The sequence below is a fragment of the Cataglyphis hispanica genome, chromosome 21, assembly GCF_021464435.1.
Source record: "Cataglyphis hispanica isolate Lineage 1 chromosome 21, ULB_Chis1_1.0, whole genome shotgun sequence".
NCBI lineage: Eukaryota > Metazoa > Arthropoda > Insecta > Hymenoptera > Formicidae > Cataglyphis > Cataglyphis hispanica.
The window spans coordinates 4,791,760-4,806,473 of record NC_065974.1 but is presented as its reverse complement, the minus strand read 5'-3'; the positions used below and the strand labels follow the sequence as shown (position 1 = coordinate 4,806,473).

Genomic DNA, 14,714 nt, shown 5'->3' with positions numbered 1-14,714 from the left:
TTACTTAATAATAACTCTTTTATTAAGCGTTATGAAAAAGCATTATAGAAAAAAATGATACAAGATTTTTCTTTTCAATTTGACCCAATCCACCTTAATACTTCGGTTATATCAAAAATTATCGGATATCCTGTATAATTGTTTTATGAAAAGTACTAATATTTTCGCAATTTAAAGATATAATATTTAAAGGGGAAAACCAGTATAAAAACTTAAAAAAGGCTATTTATAATAAAATTTTGTCTGGTAAATAATTTTTTTTTCAAAAGTATCGACATCAAAAGTACATAATTTGAACTACTTTTTATGGAACTTTTATGGAAAAGAGTTAAAAAATATTAATATTTATAGATACAATAGCCAATAGTGTAAACTACCTTAAAAAAAAACTATCCTAAAAAAAATAGGCACATGCGTAGCGAGCCAACGAAAGCTCTGGAAAAAAAAATAGATGTTTTCTTAAAATATAAACAAGAGCTTCAGTTGCACAAATAGATTAAAAAAAAATAATTTATATAATTATAAAATGGTGGATTTTTGAAGGAAAAAATTCCAAAATCAATCAGACAGTGACCTCTGTTTTTTAACATAAAAAAAATTATATAATCGAAAATTCCATACATACAACTGAAGCTTGTGTCAATAATAACTCTTTTACTAAGCGTTATAGAAAAAAATGATACAGGACTTTTCTCCTCAGTTTTTGCATGCTCTACCTGCACACGACTGGTGGTGCAATTGATGCCGGACACCCTGTATATACAGGCTGTCCTAGATCACCCGTATACCCCTTTTCTTTCAAAAACTAAGCATTTTAGAGAAAAACGTTTTAAACAAAAATTGTATAGTTTTGAGGGGTATATAAGATGGTGTTATTGGTTTGACCTTGGATGGCATCGTTAAGGTCAAGTCAAGGACACCTTTAATTTCTTAAATGGAATCCCCTATTTTTTGCATATTCTTATAGCTATGTCGAGAGCTTTCCAAAACACTATAATAAAGTATTTTTTCATTAAGAATTTTTTGAGTTATTTTATATTTATATATATATAATTTTTTTTTTAAGAGCTTTTGTTGTCCTACTAAGCCATTTTTTTTAAGACACAATATAGGCTATTGTAGCTATAAATATTAATATTTTTTAACGGAAATTTCACAAAAAGTGATTCAAATTATATACTTTGTGATTAATAACGTGATTTGAAAAAAAAAATTATTTACAAAACAAAATCAGTAAAAATAGCCTTTTTTATCCCTTGGTTTCCCCTCCTTAAACAAAGCAAAGGATTATAGAATATAAAATGGAATATAAACATAACGTAAAAAATCATCAATTATATATATAATTCCAAGCTTACAATAGCGCATTTAGATAATATTAATATTTCCATTTGCACATAATAATTTTATAAGTTTTGTGGTTCAAAATATTTCTCGTTTTGTATACTCGCATTACACACTCGTGGTTTGAATTGTCTCGCACTGTCGTAAAGACTAAAGGGCTCCCTACCCGCCCTTTGTTTTAGTACCAGATACTATAATATATTCGCATTGTTTCTCTGTGGCCGGTATTCGCCTCAAGCGATTTGCGATCCAGAAAAGAAACGAGCGTTAGCACGGTTCTCTCTGGATGTGCAGGAGGAAAGACGGACTCTCTTGCTCTGATGTATCGCCCGCCAGACTCAATTTTGGTGAGAGGGAGCACTAAAACTACATTGCATATCCGTTCGCGAACGTTAACGTCGATTTTTCTTTGCAATGTGCCGCGACTCGAATTTATTTACGATCCGACCGCCTTCTTGTATCGCGATTTTTTACCTCACCTTCCCGCATACTATCTCGCCATTTTTTAAAAACTCGATTACCGGCGCTTATTTTTACTTCATCTTATTTTGAACAAGGTTGCTTACTCGAGCCTAGAGAAAAAAAAATAAATTCTAGCCATTTAGATAACTCGATATTAATTAATATTTATTCTGTGGACGATTATAACATTTTATGCAATTTTTCAAAAACACAAAAATTGGCAGTTATCAAAGGTTATTGATAATGTCTTGAAACGTAATTTCACGATGAAAGTTTACGACTGTAATATTTTACGCCTTAATCATTTATTGTATTTTGAAAAGATATTGTCTCCCGTAATTTTAACGTTCAATCAATAATAACAAGCTTTTACAAGCCGTCGATGATCAGAATGCAATGCGCGTCCATAGGGTTGACAATGAATGTTTTATCGTCGTCGAGCTTTCCGCAACGATAAAGAATGGCGATGCGGACGTGTGCTCAGCACCGACTTTGACATGAGCGCGAACACCGGAGTCTCATTATCGTTTCATGCGAGTAACAAAGAATCTCTAGGTATGCCACTTGCATCCGCTATCGCAATCTAATGCGAAGAGGAATGCACAGGACGTTTAACGAGAGAAAGAGAGGGGCGGGGGGGGAGGGGAAGGGAGAAAGTGGCGGGGAATGGCTGGCGGCAGGCAGGTAGCCTCGGCGACGACGGGAACAAGAAAGCACGTACATCACTGTCACTGATTCTTCACGCTGCTCGTCTGACTGATTTCCGCGAGTAAATCATCGCGTTTGTCCCGCCGCTTTGGCTCGAAGGGCAAGCGCGCGCGCACACGCGAGTTTATGAAGATTTAGCGGAACTGTACGTGGGAATGTAATGGGAACATTTGCGCGGAAATGACACAACATGCCACAGGATATCCATAAACATTACATAAAGTTTGAACCTGTCGTAATCTCCCTCGCGGTATTATGAGATGCGTTCGTATTTTACAAAAAAATTCCGAAATCCAGGATATGTAAGAAATATTAAATATGTGTTTAAGTTTTAAGATTTTTCTAATGCGAACATCCTTTAATAACGCAATATAATATCCCAATATAATTTATACAATATTATATACAATTTTTATATGTATATTTTTATAATTTTAAATATTTATAATTTTTTTTTTTTACAATTTTGTCAAAAAAAAATTATTTTTTTCGATTCATCTATTTACTTATACACATTAAATTTAAGAATTTAATATTTTTGCATCGTTAAATTTTTCAATCATTACACATATTGTATTGTAATTTTTTATCGTATTGCAGATTATACAAAGTATTTTTTTTTTTTTGCTATTTCATTAAATGTAGCGTTTCTTACCGCACCAAAAATCAGAATATGAATTTCAATTACCGTGTACCATAAAATTATATAAAACAGGCAGAGTCTCATCATCGAAGAATGAACATCCGTCAAATTCTGCACGTTGACGGACTTCGCTTATCTCTCTGGCCTTAACGATCCACGAAGCAATTATCCCTCGCGGCGGCTCAAAGCCGATATAACAATAAATCAATGTCAAAATAATGATCTCACAATCAAAACAATTACCCGAGCGCGATTCGATTCCGCGTGCGCGAACTACGCGGATACCAATTTAAAGTGAAAAGGAAATCACGAGACTACCGGCCTATCGATTATATAGCTGGTTGGTAATTAGCTGTCGTGATTCTGCTCTCGCGAGAATTATGAGCGCCGAAACGACAAGTCGAATGGGCATTCTTAATTATGAATTTAGGTGGCTGACGCAATGTGTTAACGCAACCATTCGAATCATCGATACGGCCACTATTTCATATAATCTAATAAAGCAAACGGTCGTGTGCTATATGACTTAACTATTAATCAATTAATTAAATGCATCATGATCAAGCGACGCATAATGAATTATATTTGCTATCGTCATTAAAATACCGCGCATTATGCACATAACATGATTGTCTGATTTTGAGTTTTATCATCTGGTAGATAAGGAATTAATTTAAAAAAAAAAAAAAAACACGGTATAGAAGTCCATTCAATAATTGAAACAAATTTTTTATTTTTTGTGTTAATAAAAAATGCATTATTTTTTCGTAAGACAATTAGACGCATATAATAATTTGCGTGTACGTTTTATGTATATGCGCACTCATATTAAATTATATCAAATTATTTTAAGAAAGAAATTAGCTTTCTTGTATTATGTTATTTTCATAATATTATATTTCATTATAATTATTATATATATATATATATATATATATATATATATATATAGTATATATATTAAAACATACAATCATATTCAAGATAGAGTAATTACGATGCTCATCATTATAATATATATATATATATATATATATATATATATATATATATACATACATACATACATACATACATATATATATATATATATATATATATATACATATATATATACATACATATATACATATAAATATATAATATAATACATATAAATATATAATATATAATTTAATATATATTAAATAATCAAATAATAAAATAACAATAACAATAATAATAATAATAATAATAATAATAATAATAATATATAATATATAATATTGCTGAGAATAGAAACGTGATTTTCTCGCTAAAAGTCGTTATTCGTGCATCTCGCTATTGTAAATTATCATTATTCAATTAAAAAGATACATATATTAATGATATCTTGTTGGATACCAGTGCAAATTCTGGCTGTTACGAGATAAACGCGACGAATATGATTCTCGACGGAATGTAACATGCATTACTAGCTCTCGCGGGTGTCAAACACCCGAGAATCCTGAGAAATTAGTGCACATAGTTCTTTGAAGCTCCGAATACATTTTACATCAGTCATTAACTTTATCGTGATTTATTTTCTCACAACTACATTCTATCACAAAATTTGTTCGGGAAGATCATTTTTTTTCAAAATTGCATTGTAATTTTTGATATATTCGATAAATTTTAACATTCAAATCTAAGATAATATAAATACAAACTGGTATTTTTAAAATAACATAATTTGAAAATTCAATAAACATGTTTGGAATAGAATTTCTATAGATATTTTCCAATAATATTTATTAATACAATTTCTCGCTATTAATTATTAAGTAAATCGAGTAAATTTTTTTATCCATAGCCAGATACTTTAATATAAAAATAATGAGATTTATATGTAAATTCATTCTTCTTACCTTGACGAAGGAGTGAAACTTGACTTTGCTCGGCGAGACAGGCGGGCTGTTCGGTGGTCTCGGTTGTGCCGGAACGTGCAGCAAGTTCTGTACATCCACCAGGAATCCCTTCCTGACGTAATGCCTGCTCTTAGGACTCGTTTGTATATCCTCCTCGCGTTTCGCCTTCTTCATCGTCATCGTCATCCTCAGATTCTCCTTGATATTTTGCTTGCGCAGAATGTAACTCATCCTTCTCCCATTGGCGCGAAAATCGTTCTCGCAGATCCTCCTCCAAGCTGTGGACACCATGCTGACCGAACACAGATCCGCAGGCCCGAGATAAGATAAAATTTTCCATACCAAATGCAAGTGATTGCTCTCCTCTCCCAGGAGGGACAAAAAATCCACCCTTTCCCTTCCTGTATAATCCAAAGTAGCTCTACGATTGCTCCACAGCGATACGCCACGGTGGCTGAAATCCAGCCTCTTCGGTTTGATTTCGGATATAACAGCCAAATCTGTGTTAATACTCAGTTTACTCAATTTCCGATTCTCCACCGACGTGATTACGGGACTGAATCTTCTGCGTGCCGGTGAGATTATAATCCGCGGTATCATGACTTTGAGTCTTGGCGGTGTTGTGACCTGCGACTTATTTTCCGTTGTACGGACTAGTTTCATTTCCACATCTTCCTGAAGAGGCTCCGAGGCGACGTAAGACGAGGAGGGCACCGCCGGCGATGGAGGTGGTGACAAGATTTGAAAATCCTTGGACGCAGGAGTGATGATTACCGTGCTTCTCCAATTCTTTCTGTTCTTGATCTCGATAATCTCGGCGCACTTATTATCCACGCAGCTCGGCGTAGAGTGCACCAGACTGAGACTTTGGTTGACATTCGTGCAGGACGGTTCCAAACCCGACTCTTGTTCGGAACTCTCGGAGATGAGGTAGTCGGATTCCGAGGCGTTCAACGTGTGATTGAGCTTGGTGCGGTGTCTCTGCACCTTCTCGCATTGAAACGGATCCGCACGGAACCTGTGGTGCTTCTTGGCGGATAACGCGCCGGAGGACGATCGTGTCCTGTAGCCGCTTTTCACCGCCGAGGTGCAACCGCTGGTATGCGGCGTCAGAATGGACTGGTAACCGCTATCGACGCTGTCGTGGGAACTGTGCCTGCTGGTGTCGACGGAAACGTGCGGCGTCTGACACGACGCGATGTGCATGCTCTCGACTTCCTCCATCGTGCTCGATGGGACGACGCCGTTTTTACCTGCCTCGAAATGAAAATCCGGCTTTCCGTGATGCAGCTACCTTACTTTCCGCTCGACGCCACGCGAACGATGCGAGAAAAGTGACATATCAAACGATACATTCGTGAGTTGCCATCGATAAAATTACACAAGATTTGTTATGTTATGTTCCGGATTCTAATCAAACAACATATGCAAAGGTCACTTTACTATCTGTATCAGGCCATCGGCAAATAAAGATAACAGTCTCACACGTGTTTATTAACTTTAACTACTTTTTAACTAGTTTACTTAACTGTTGACTTTTGTTTATGGCATCTGAGGTATAATATATGAAAACAATCACACTGAGACAACACACTTCCGTCTTTACCGAGATGACGTGACAAACATACAATTACAAGTTTCTAACGCGTTAGCATATCGATATCTCCACTAAATCTCGGAAACGTAAATGTTATTTCGTCCACGAAGCGTCACCGAGCGAGGGATTTTTTTCGGCATCAATCAAACAAATGTCATATCGCGGCACTGATCGTTGATCGTTTTTCCGTTTATCGCGTCCCCGACCAAGTGAACTTACGCCGCGAAGTTCGACGAAAGCGGATTCGTCGCGCGCCGCTTGACGTTTCGATAATGTTGACACGCAACTCTCACATCGCTTCACACTCTACTCACGTGTGCGTCGCGCGGGAAACGCTTACTTCGCATCTGCCGTGCCTTCCCCCTCCTCTCCTTCTTCTCGCCCCTTCTGCCGCTCTCCAATAGCGCCGGCCGTAAGCTCATGGAGAAAGGTTACCCTCTGCGCGCTTCGTAAATAAAAGGCTGGCCATCCCGACCGGCTTTCACCGCGATCGACATTCACGCGCGCTTATTTCGCGACTCTCGAATGTGTCGCGCGAACACCCAACCGACTCTCACTCTCAAACGTACCTTACTCTCGGCTAATTGTCATTAAAAAACAATCAGGGGTGAGCGGCTCGGAGAAACATGCGCAAGCAGCCCTCCCTTCGAGCGTCCATGCGCCGCGGCGTTCTATCGATACATTGAGAGCAAAACGTTCATGTATTTCGTTCCTACACCACGCACGCCTCCCCCCCCCACCCCCTATGCGTGCGCTAACCGGCCAATCGCGCGCGTCGACTCGTCCCGCCGTTCGTTGCCAAGTGGCCTTATTGGCTGAGTGTCCCGGATGCTGGAAAGGCGCGCGCGGGCTTTTGTTGCCGGGGAGATTTTCCCGTTCGCCCTCTCGAATTTTCGTGCGACGCGTGTGCGCAGTACACGCGTATATTGGGGTGCACATCCGGCGTTACAAATACTTCTCAGTCACCAATCAAAGCAACGATGTTAGCTTTTTCTCTAGGATAATGTGAAGAAATTTGCCATTTCTATGGCAAAATTTTTCACTTTTCGCGTTTTTGTCTTAGGAGAAGAATTACATGTTTGCTGCCCACAATTTGATCAATTAAATAATTTGTTTGAATTTTGACGCACGTGCAATACCATTTAAATGATCGAAAATGTTAATTATTAAAATATATGTATCTCACATTTATATCGCAAAAATTAAAAGACAAAATTGAAAAGAAAGGAATATTAGTGAAATCTTAATAATTGATATTAAATGTATTGGAACGACTTTTTTTATAAAACATTCAGAGAAATTTTATCTAATGATGTGTTTAAAATATATAAGAGACACAATAATCATTTTTAGCTTGTAAATAATTCTTTTTTTTAAATATAAGCAGCAGAAATAAAAAGTGTTTCAATCATTTTGGCTGCGGTCGGGAAGATGCTAGAAATGCTTCGAAGCATTTGATTGACCAATCAGGACAAAAAGAACAAAGATTTATTTATACTGATTGGTTAATGTAATGCTTCGAAGCATTTCTAGCGTCTTCCCGACCGCAGCCTTAATCATTGAGTAACGCTGCACTAACGTCATCTACTAATATTTTATGTACTGATAATACAGATTTCTGCTATTTCGTTTCAAGAGAACAACTCGAACAGTATTCTTCAAGACTGCGTTCAAAAATCTATCGTAAGAAAAATAGTTTTTAATTGACCAATCAGAAATTAGAACAAAGAAATCTTTACTATATTTTATTTGACGATAGATTCTCAATGTCGGGGAATTTTTTCGATTTCTAATATTGTAGACATAAGATTTTAGTTTACATTGTTGTTATCTGTCTTCCTCTTTATTTGATTCATATTTTTCCTTATTTTCCTTCTTTTCTCTGCTTACCAAGCAATCTAGGATGCGTTCAAGAAATGTTAGGTTAGGTAGCAATCTATTGTGATTGGTTTTTACTTCTAGAACCAACAAATCAACGTCGAGTTGAAAAGACAATACTCAATGGTTTTGAACTCTATACATACTGAAGTGATCAATCCTTTAGCGGGGAGCACACACTTTTGCATAAGCGCATAACAATAAGCATAAGGAAATTGATTGGTTCATTTTCTTATGCATACATTTGTGGACCAATCAATTTCTTTATGTTTATGGTTATGCGCTTATGCAAAAGTGTGTGCTCCCCGCTTTTGTAGAGAGCACACATTTTTGCATAAGCGCATAATTATAAGCATAAGAAAATTGATTGGTTCATTTCCTTATGCATATATTTGTGGACCAATCAATTTCTTTATGTTTATTGTTATGCCCTTATGCAAAAGTATGTGTTCCCCGCTTTTGTTTGGACTGTCGCCATTATTTTACCGAGAGAGAAAGGTGCGTTTGGATGACTGGCATCTCTTTCTAGTATGTTTTATTTGTTTATGGCATGTCACGTGACATCTATGGACCAATCAGGTAATATTAGAAAGAGAGTCATCTAAACGCACCTCTCTCTCGGCGAAATAACGACAGCCTAAAGCCCAAACAGAATCAATCAGTCCAGTTTCAGTTCCAGTACGCGTAAGGTTGTATTGCTAATTTGGTGCCGGTTGAATTATAAAGAAAAAGAAGAAAAGTATTGCAACTGGAAAATGGAATCTAGCAAATCTGAATCTACACAAAAACCGACTATGGTGTATATTTGCGGAGGTAAAGCCATACACATGTTTAATTTTATTTCTTAATCTCTCTCTTTCATAAATAAAGTTTTAACCTTAATCCCTCCAACCATGCCTTTCGTATCCCATGCGTTTTAAATAAAACAAATCGTAAGTGCATTTTTCAACATATAATTGTTGTAAAAAAATATTTAAATAAATAATTTCCAAATTTTCTTTACATTGATTTTTAGTCGAAGGTATAAAGATATGATAATTTTTGAGGAAGTTTTCAAAGCTATTAACATACTGAAAAATGCGTAGGACACGAAAGGGCAAGGTTAGAGAAATTAAGTTGCAAAAAAGGATTGGAGGAATTAGGGTTAATATTGATATTTGATATATATAATAATATATATTTTTATAAACTTATATTTTTATAATTAATTTTTTATTAACGATTTTATAAATTATATCAATTGTTTCTCGTTGAAATTGATAATTTGTAATCATTTTCTTTTCAATTATTTGAAATTTTTAAAGCATTATGCATCTAATAATTATATAGAATGTGTGAATATTGATATATAAAAAACAATTATTTCTGTTTGTGTATATTGTATTTATATAATCAAGTTTAAAATTTGTTATTTTAGAATGTCATCACGATAATGAAATACGATCCAGAGATCCTATTCGATGCAGGGAATGTGGATATCGAATTATGTACAAAAAGCGCACTAAAAGACGTATCCTTTTTCATATTTTCTAAGTTCATTTAATAATTAAATTATTATAATCCCAAACTTATCGAAAAATTTTCCTTAATTGTACTTTTAGTCGTTGTGTTTGATGCACGATAAGCACGTAACAATGTGCGATGTCCATTTTGTAAATTTATAACTATTAATGTAAAATTATTTATTATCATGTTAAGGATTGCTTAACTTTTAATAAAAAATACAGTTTTATCGCAAATTAACTTTTTATTCCTGTCCCACATTGCCTCTGTTCCTAGAGTTGTACTTTTGTTCTTGTAAAATCATTGTACAAAGTCATTTTCATATTCATGAACTTTTCTTTGTACAATTTACGTTACAATCTCTGGACCAATAGATAGTTATATCATTACTTGATAAAATCTATATGTATTTATGTATTAATTCAGAGATAATATATAAAACGCTCTTTCAGCAATGTTCTTTCTTTTATTTACAATAAATAAAAATTATATATTCTCATCAGTAGTTTAACAGAATTCACAGAATCAGAAAAAAAATGTAACGATGACACTGACAAAACACATTGGCATTCATAAAATCCATTTGCTACCTTACTCAAGTATACGCTTATAAAATTATCATTCCGGTCCCATTATCTGATATTGATAGGCAAAAAAGCCCAATACGGTTGGATTCAAATAAAAGTTTTTATCCTAAAGTTGCTCAAGCCACAGATGATTTGTTGAAGCAGCTGCAAAGTAGCACATGACATTTTACGCGTGCATAAAAGATGATGAATTACTTTCTTTTCACATCTCTTTCTCTCTTTCTTTTTCTTTCTTGCGCGCGCGGGGAAGAACATTTTTATAAAATCTTAAAGATCTATAATATATATAAAATACTATATTGCCAGGTATTTGTGTCATCGTTTACACAATGCGCGTGTATATAAAATTTAAATCATCTAAATTACCACAAAAATATAGAACTGGGAGAGGAGGCTAGAGCAAAGAGTTCCTTCGGAAACATCTCGTGAAATTGAGTGTCGAACGCCGATTCGTCTGCATAAAAAACATAAATTAGTATAAAACCATCTAGAAGCCGTACAAGCTTTTTCGCGACCATTCTTTTTTCTCCATTATTCTCAAAATCTAATACTGAGTCTGAAAGTAGCCAAGCCAACTTTTTTTTGTGTAATGTAAATCATAGATACGAGCGTGTATACACGCTCTTAATAATAAATATGTCTCCATTTTTTTATCAGATATACTTGTACTTACTTTAGGATATTAGTTTATAACATGGTTCTTTTAGTACTTATCGTAAAATGCAGACTCTATTTAATCGAATTCAAATATTATAACAGTTATATGTAGAATAGTCTTAATAAACAAATTATTATATCAGATGGTATAATATACAAAGGAAGACATTGGAGTATAATTAAAACATATTCATCACATATTTATAAATTACACGGCTGAATTTTCTCTGAATAAGGAGGATGACAATTAGAATAGCATATCGATCATTCAATGCAAGAAAGTAATAAACTTTGCTTTTCAAAATAAGAGATTTAAGATTAATCTTATTTCTGATAAATATTTTTTCTAAAATTTAATTTTCATATATCTCACATATCTCTAATTCATAAATGAAATTATTCTTCCATTGGCTTCTTGAATTTGAATGATCGATATATTATATAATCAAGTAAATCTCAAATTACTTTTGATTATATTATATGTATCCTCGATATCATAATGAAAATCGTTATTTAAAGATATATATTCAATACTCTGTTACTTGAACAATTATTGAAATTTAAAATATTTTTGTAAAAACAGATTTTTTGAAATATATATAAGAATTATAATCAATATTCTTTCTTCTACATATTTCATAGCTATATTTCAAAATCATCATATTTTGTGATGATATACATATAGTCATATTTTGTGGTAGTAATTCAGAGTAATTCAAGAATTATTCTTTGATCTTGAAATCGCATAATATTATATGTATACGAATTTTTAAAAGAGTGATCATAACAAAATTTTGAAATTGTAAAAACCTTTTTACAATTTTTATGTATAAAAATTAGCATGATATTATTTAATTTCAAAGATATTGTCATACAATAATTTTCAAACGTTCAGTTTAACATTGTAGAATTTGAATTGCGATCATGTTCAGAGTGCACAGTCAAAACTGCAAGTGTTATCAAGTAAATCTAACTTGTACTGTGCGACATTCGATTTGATCAAATGATAAAACGCATAGCCATCCATCGTCTCAGTTAATTTCGAGAAATCAGTACATATGATATGTATACGTTTGAATATACTTGATATTTTTACGGACAACTATGTTTCGAAAATATATTGAGAATATGAATCTATAATTTGGCAAAGTACATTCTTTCAAAATCACATATAAGTATACATTCGAATAATCAAGAGAGACGTGTATTACACGTATTTGCAAAATATGCATTTCACGTGAAAAAACCGCGTTATCATTTGTATTGAAAGTCCACTTTCATTGTTTTCGCTGATTTTTTCAAACGCAAATTGTTGGCTTGGCATTTTGGGTACATAGAACACATGTACATCTTGGAAGCTCGTATGTAGTTTTGCGATTGGAGTCGATAGAATTGTATAGATAATAGATATACATCCAAAATGCTATGTTAGACTATGCTACATTGATATCGTTTAGTGACAATCACTTGGACTGGACCTCATTGTATACAATTGTGCAGTCATTTCATATATCCATATCTCTATTATCTTAGCTCAAGCACATCTAGGTACAAATTGTGATAAACGGTGTCTGATTATGCAGTTTAGGAAAGACATTGTCGTGCTTGAGTGAGATATCAAAACTAGATATAGCATTACAGAAAGATAGACAGTTAATTATAAGATACGGTAGCTGTCGCTCATGGAAGGTATCTGGCTTCTTAAATGTCTTAAGCAGAATCAGCAAATCGGTCTTTCAGAGCAATTAACGAGTAAGATCAATAAAGATTTAAAATAATATCAAATGTAAGATATAAAGATAATTAAATAACATCTAGTAATGTTTTTGATAACATCAAAGTAGATATACTTATCACATCCTATTTACTTGTAAGAAAATCTTTCAAGACATGGAAACTAAAGAATTTGCAGCATTTAATAAAAGTGTTTATAAATTTATAAGTAATCTGAGCAACCGATACAATTTCTGATTTCTGATTTTTCTTAAAACTATAATAGAGACTAACATCATTTCTCACATTATATTATACATAAATATATACAAACACGCATTTCCTCTTATATCAACAATAACTCTCATAATTGTTCGCATACTAATATCATACAAATATATATATAATATAGTATATATGTATATAAGCTTTATATCAATTTAAAGTGTAATATTAGAATACTCTTCAACATGTTGAAAGCAACATTTGCACTTTAAATACAGAATCACATGCTAGTTCATTGCACGTCATGCTCGCTACAAGAGATACTATTGTATATAAATATTATAATTATTATTAAATATTTTTCTCTCTCGAGCTACGTTTTTTTTTCTTTTTACTTACGCATTATATCAGCCGATTTTATGAGGAAGAATGTAGTCTTATAGGAGGATTGTACAAGCGATTATGTTGCATTAGGGCTGTATGCAATATAAGTAAACCGATATCTATAATAAAAGAAACGCGATCGAGACAGTACTTTTTAATTTATGTTGTTAAACATAAACATTTTTTCGATGTCCATGTCTTTTACTTCTCTGATAAATTTTGTAAAATCCTCAGAAATTTGCCAAATACTCTGGCAACGTAAAATTGCAAATTTATAACACGTAAATCTTTATTACAAACAATGCGCGATTTGTCTAAATCTTTGCAAGCATTCAACATGCGTTAATATGTTAATTTTCAAGAAATCGTTATTCCCAAGAACATAAAACATTGTACTACTTATTGAGATATTTTTTTAGGATGTACCGCACAAGACTTTTCTGTGTAAGATATCTGTGATGCGTTTTGTATAGAATACATCTTGAAACCAAGGGAAGTGTGTAACATTATAGACACCATCCAAACAAATTCTTTAGCATGCTATATCATTTTGGCACTATGTATCTTCTAGTCTTGGCCTAATGTGATCTTCCTTCACTGCAGAATCTTCTGCGATTCTTTTCTGAGTATTCTCTTTTTCCCTACTACATTTACCTGCATTCCTATCTCCATGGATATTTGTACTAGAATCTGTTTCAATATTATGCTCAACAAAACGGTGTACCTGTAATTCGTTTACAGTACGCATAGATACAGAGGAAACTTGGCACTTGTATGATTGTAAATTTTCTTCTGCCCTCGTGTCTTCCATCGAAACGATGGCCGGTATTGTTCGATGTTCTTTAATAGCATAATCGCGCCTCTGCTGATTAAACTGGGGACTGTGTAGACGAGCATCGTTAATGACTTTCGATTCTTCGGTAATGATTGGCACATGATATGATCGGGAAATGTCCGCATCCTTCGTCGTTTTTACATATTGTGCATGAAGTGCGTGCTGCGGTATAGGTTCACCTTCATCTGACGAAGTTTCGCCACCGCTCACAATCGGTCCGGGCAGAGTTTCCGAATCCCATTGCACAATTTTAGCAGGATCCTTTCCGCATAATCTCTGAGCCAACATCTGT

At 33.9% G+C, this 14,714-nt stretch overlaps 3 protein-coding genes across 5 annotated transcripts in view; 1 reads left to right on the top strand and 2 right to left on the bottom strand.

Moving 5' to 3' along the window:
- Nucleotides 1-7,318, bottom strand: part of LOC126857211 (F-box only protein 5-A-like) — a 50,614-nt gene extending 43,296 nt beyond the window's left edge. For 2 of the 3 annotated variants that reach the window (XM_050606416.1, XM_050606418.1), the window contains exon 1: nucleotides 5,044-7,318. In XM_050606416.1, coding sequence (XP_050462373.1) covers nucleotides 5,044-6,267 — 1,224 coding nt within the window. In that variant the 5' untranslated portion in view covers nucleotides 6,268-7,318. The remainder of the gene's footprint in view (nucleotides 1-5,043) is intronic. The other variant, XM_050606417.1, reaches the window with a different exon arrangement.
- Nucleotides 7,319-9,156: 1,838 nt separating this feature from the next.
- LOC126857226 (DNA-directed RNA polymerases I, II, and III subunit RPABC4) lies at nucleotides 9,157-10,257 on the top strand. The gene is made up of 3 exons (XM_050606439.1): nucleotides 9,157-9,331; nucleotides 9,936-10,028; nucleotides 10,120-10,257. Exons 1-3 carry the CDS (start codon nucleotides 9,274-9,276, stop codon nucleotides 10,140-10,142), a joined length of 174 nt encoding a protein of 57 aa, XP_050462396.1. The 5' UTR covers nucleotides 9,157-9,273; the 3' UTR covers nucleotides 10,143-10,257.
- Nucleotides 10,258-10,467: 210 nt separating this feature from the next.
- Nucleotides 10,468-14,714, bottom strand: part of LOC126857199 (uncharacterized) — a 33,531-nt gene continuing 29,284 nt past the window's right edge. Inside the window, 1 exon segment of the mRNA XM_050606386.1 lies at nucleotides 10,468-14,710. Within this exon segment, the coding sequence (XP_050462343.1) occupies nucleotides 14,144-14,710 (567 nt within the window). The 3' untranslated portion in view covers nucleotides 10,468-14,143.

Bases quoted from the DNA above. Each gene is read 5' to 3' on its own strand.
- LOC126857226 (XM_050606439.1), top strand. From the start codon at position 9,274: ATGGAATCTAGCAAATCTGAATCTACACAAAAACCGACTATGGTGTAT. The intron at 9,332-9,935 runs GTAAAGCCATAC...TTGTTATTTTAG, and splicing joins TATGGTGTATATTTGCGGAG to AATGTCATCACGATAATGAA. The intron at 10,029-10,119 runs GTATCCTTTTTC...TTGTACTTTTAG, and splicing joins CAAAAAGCGCACTAAAAGAC to TCGTTGTGTTTGATGCACGA.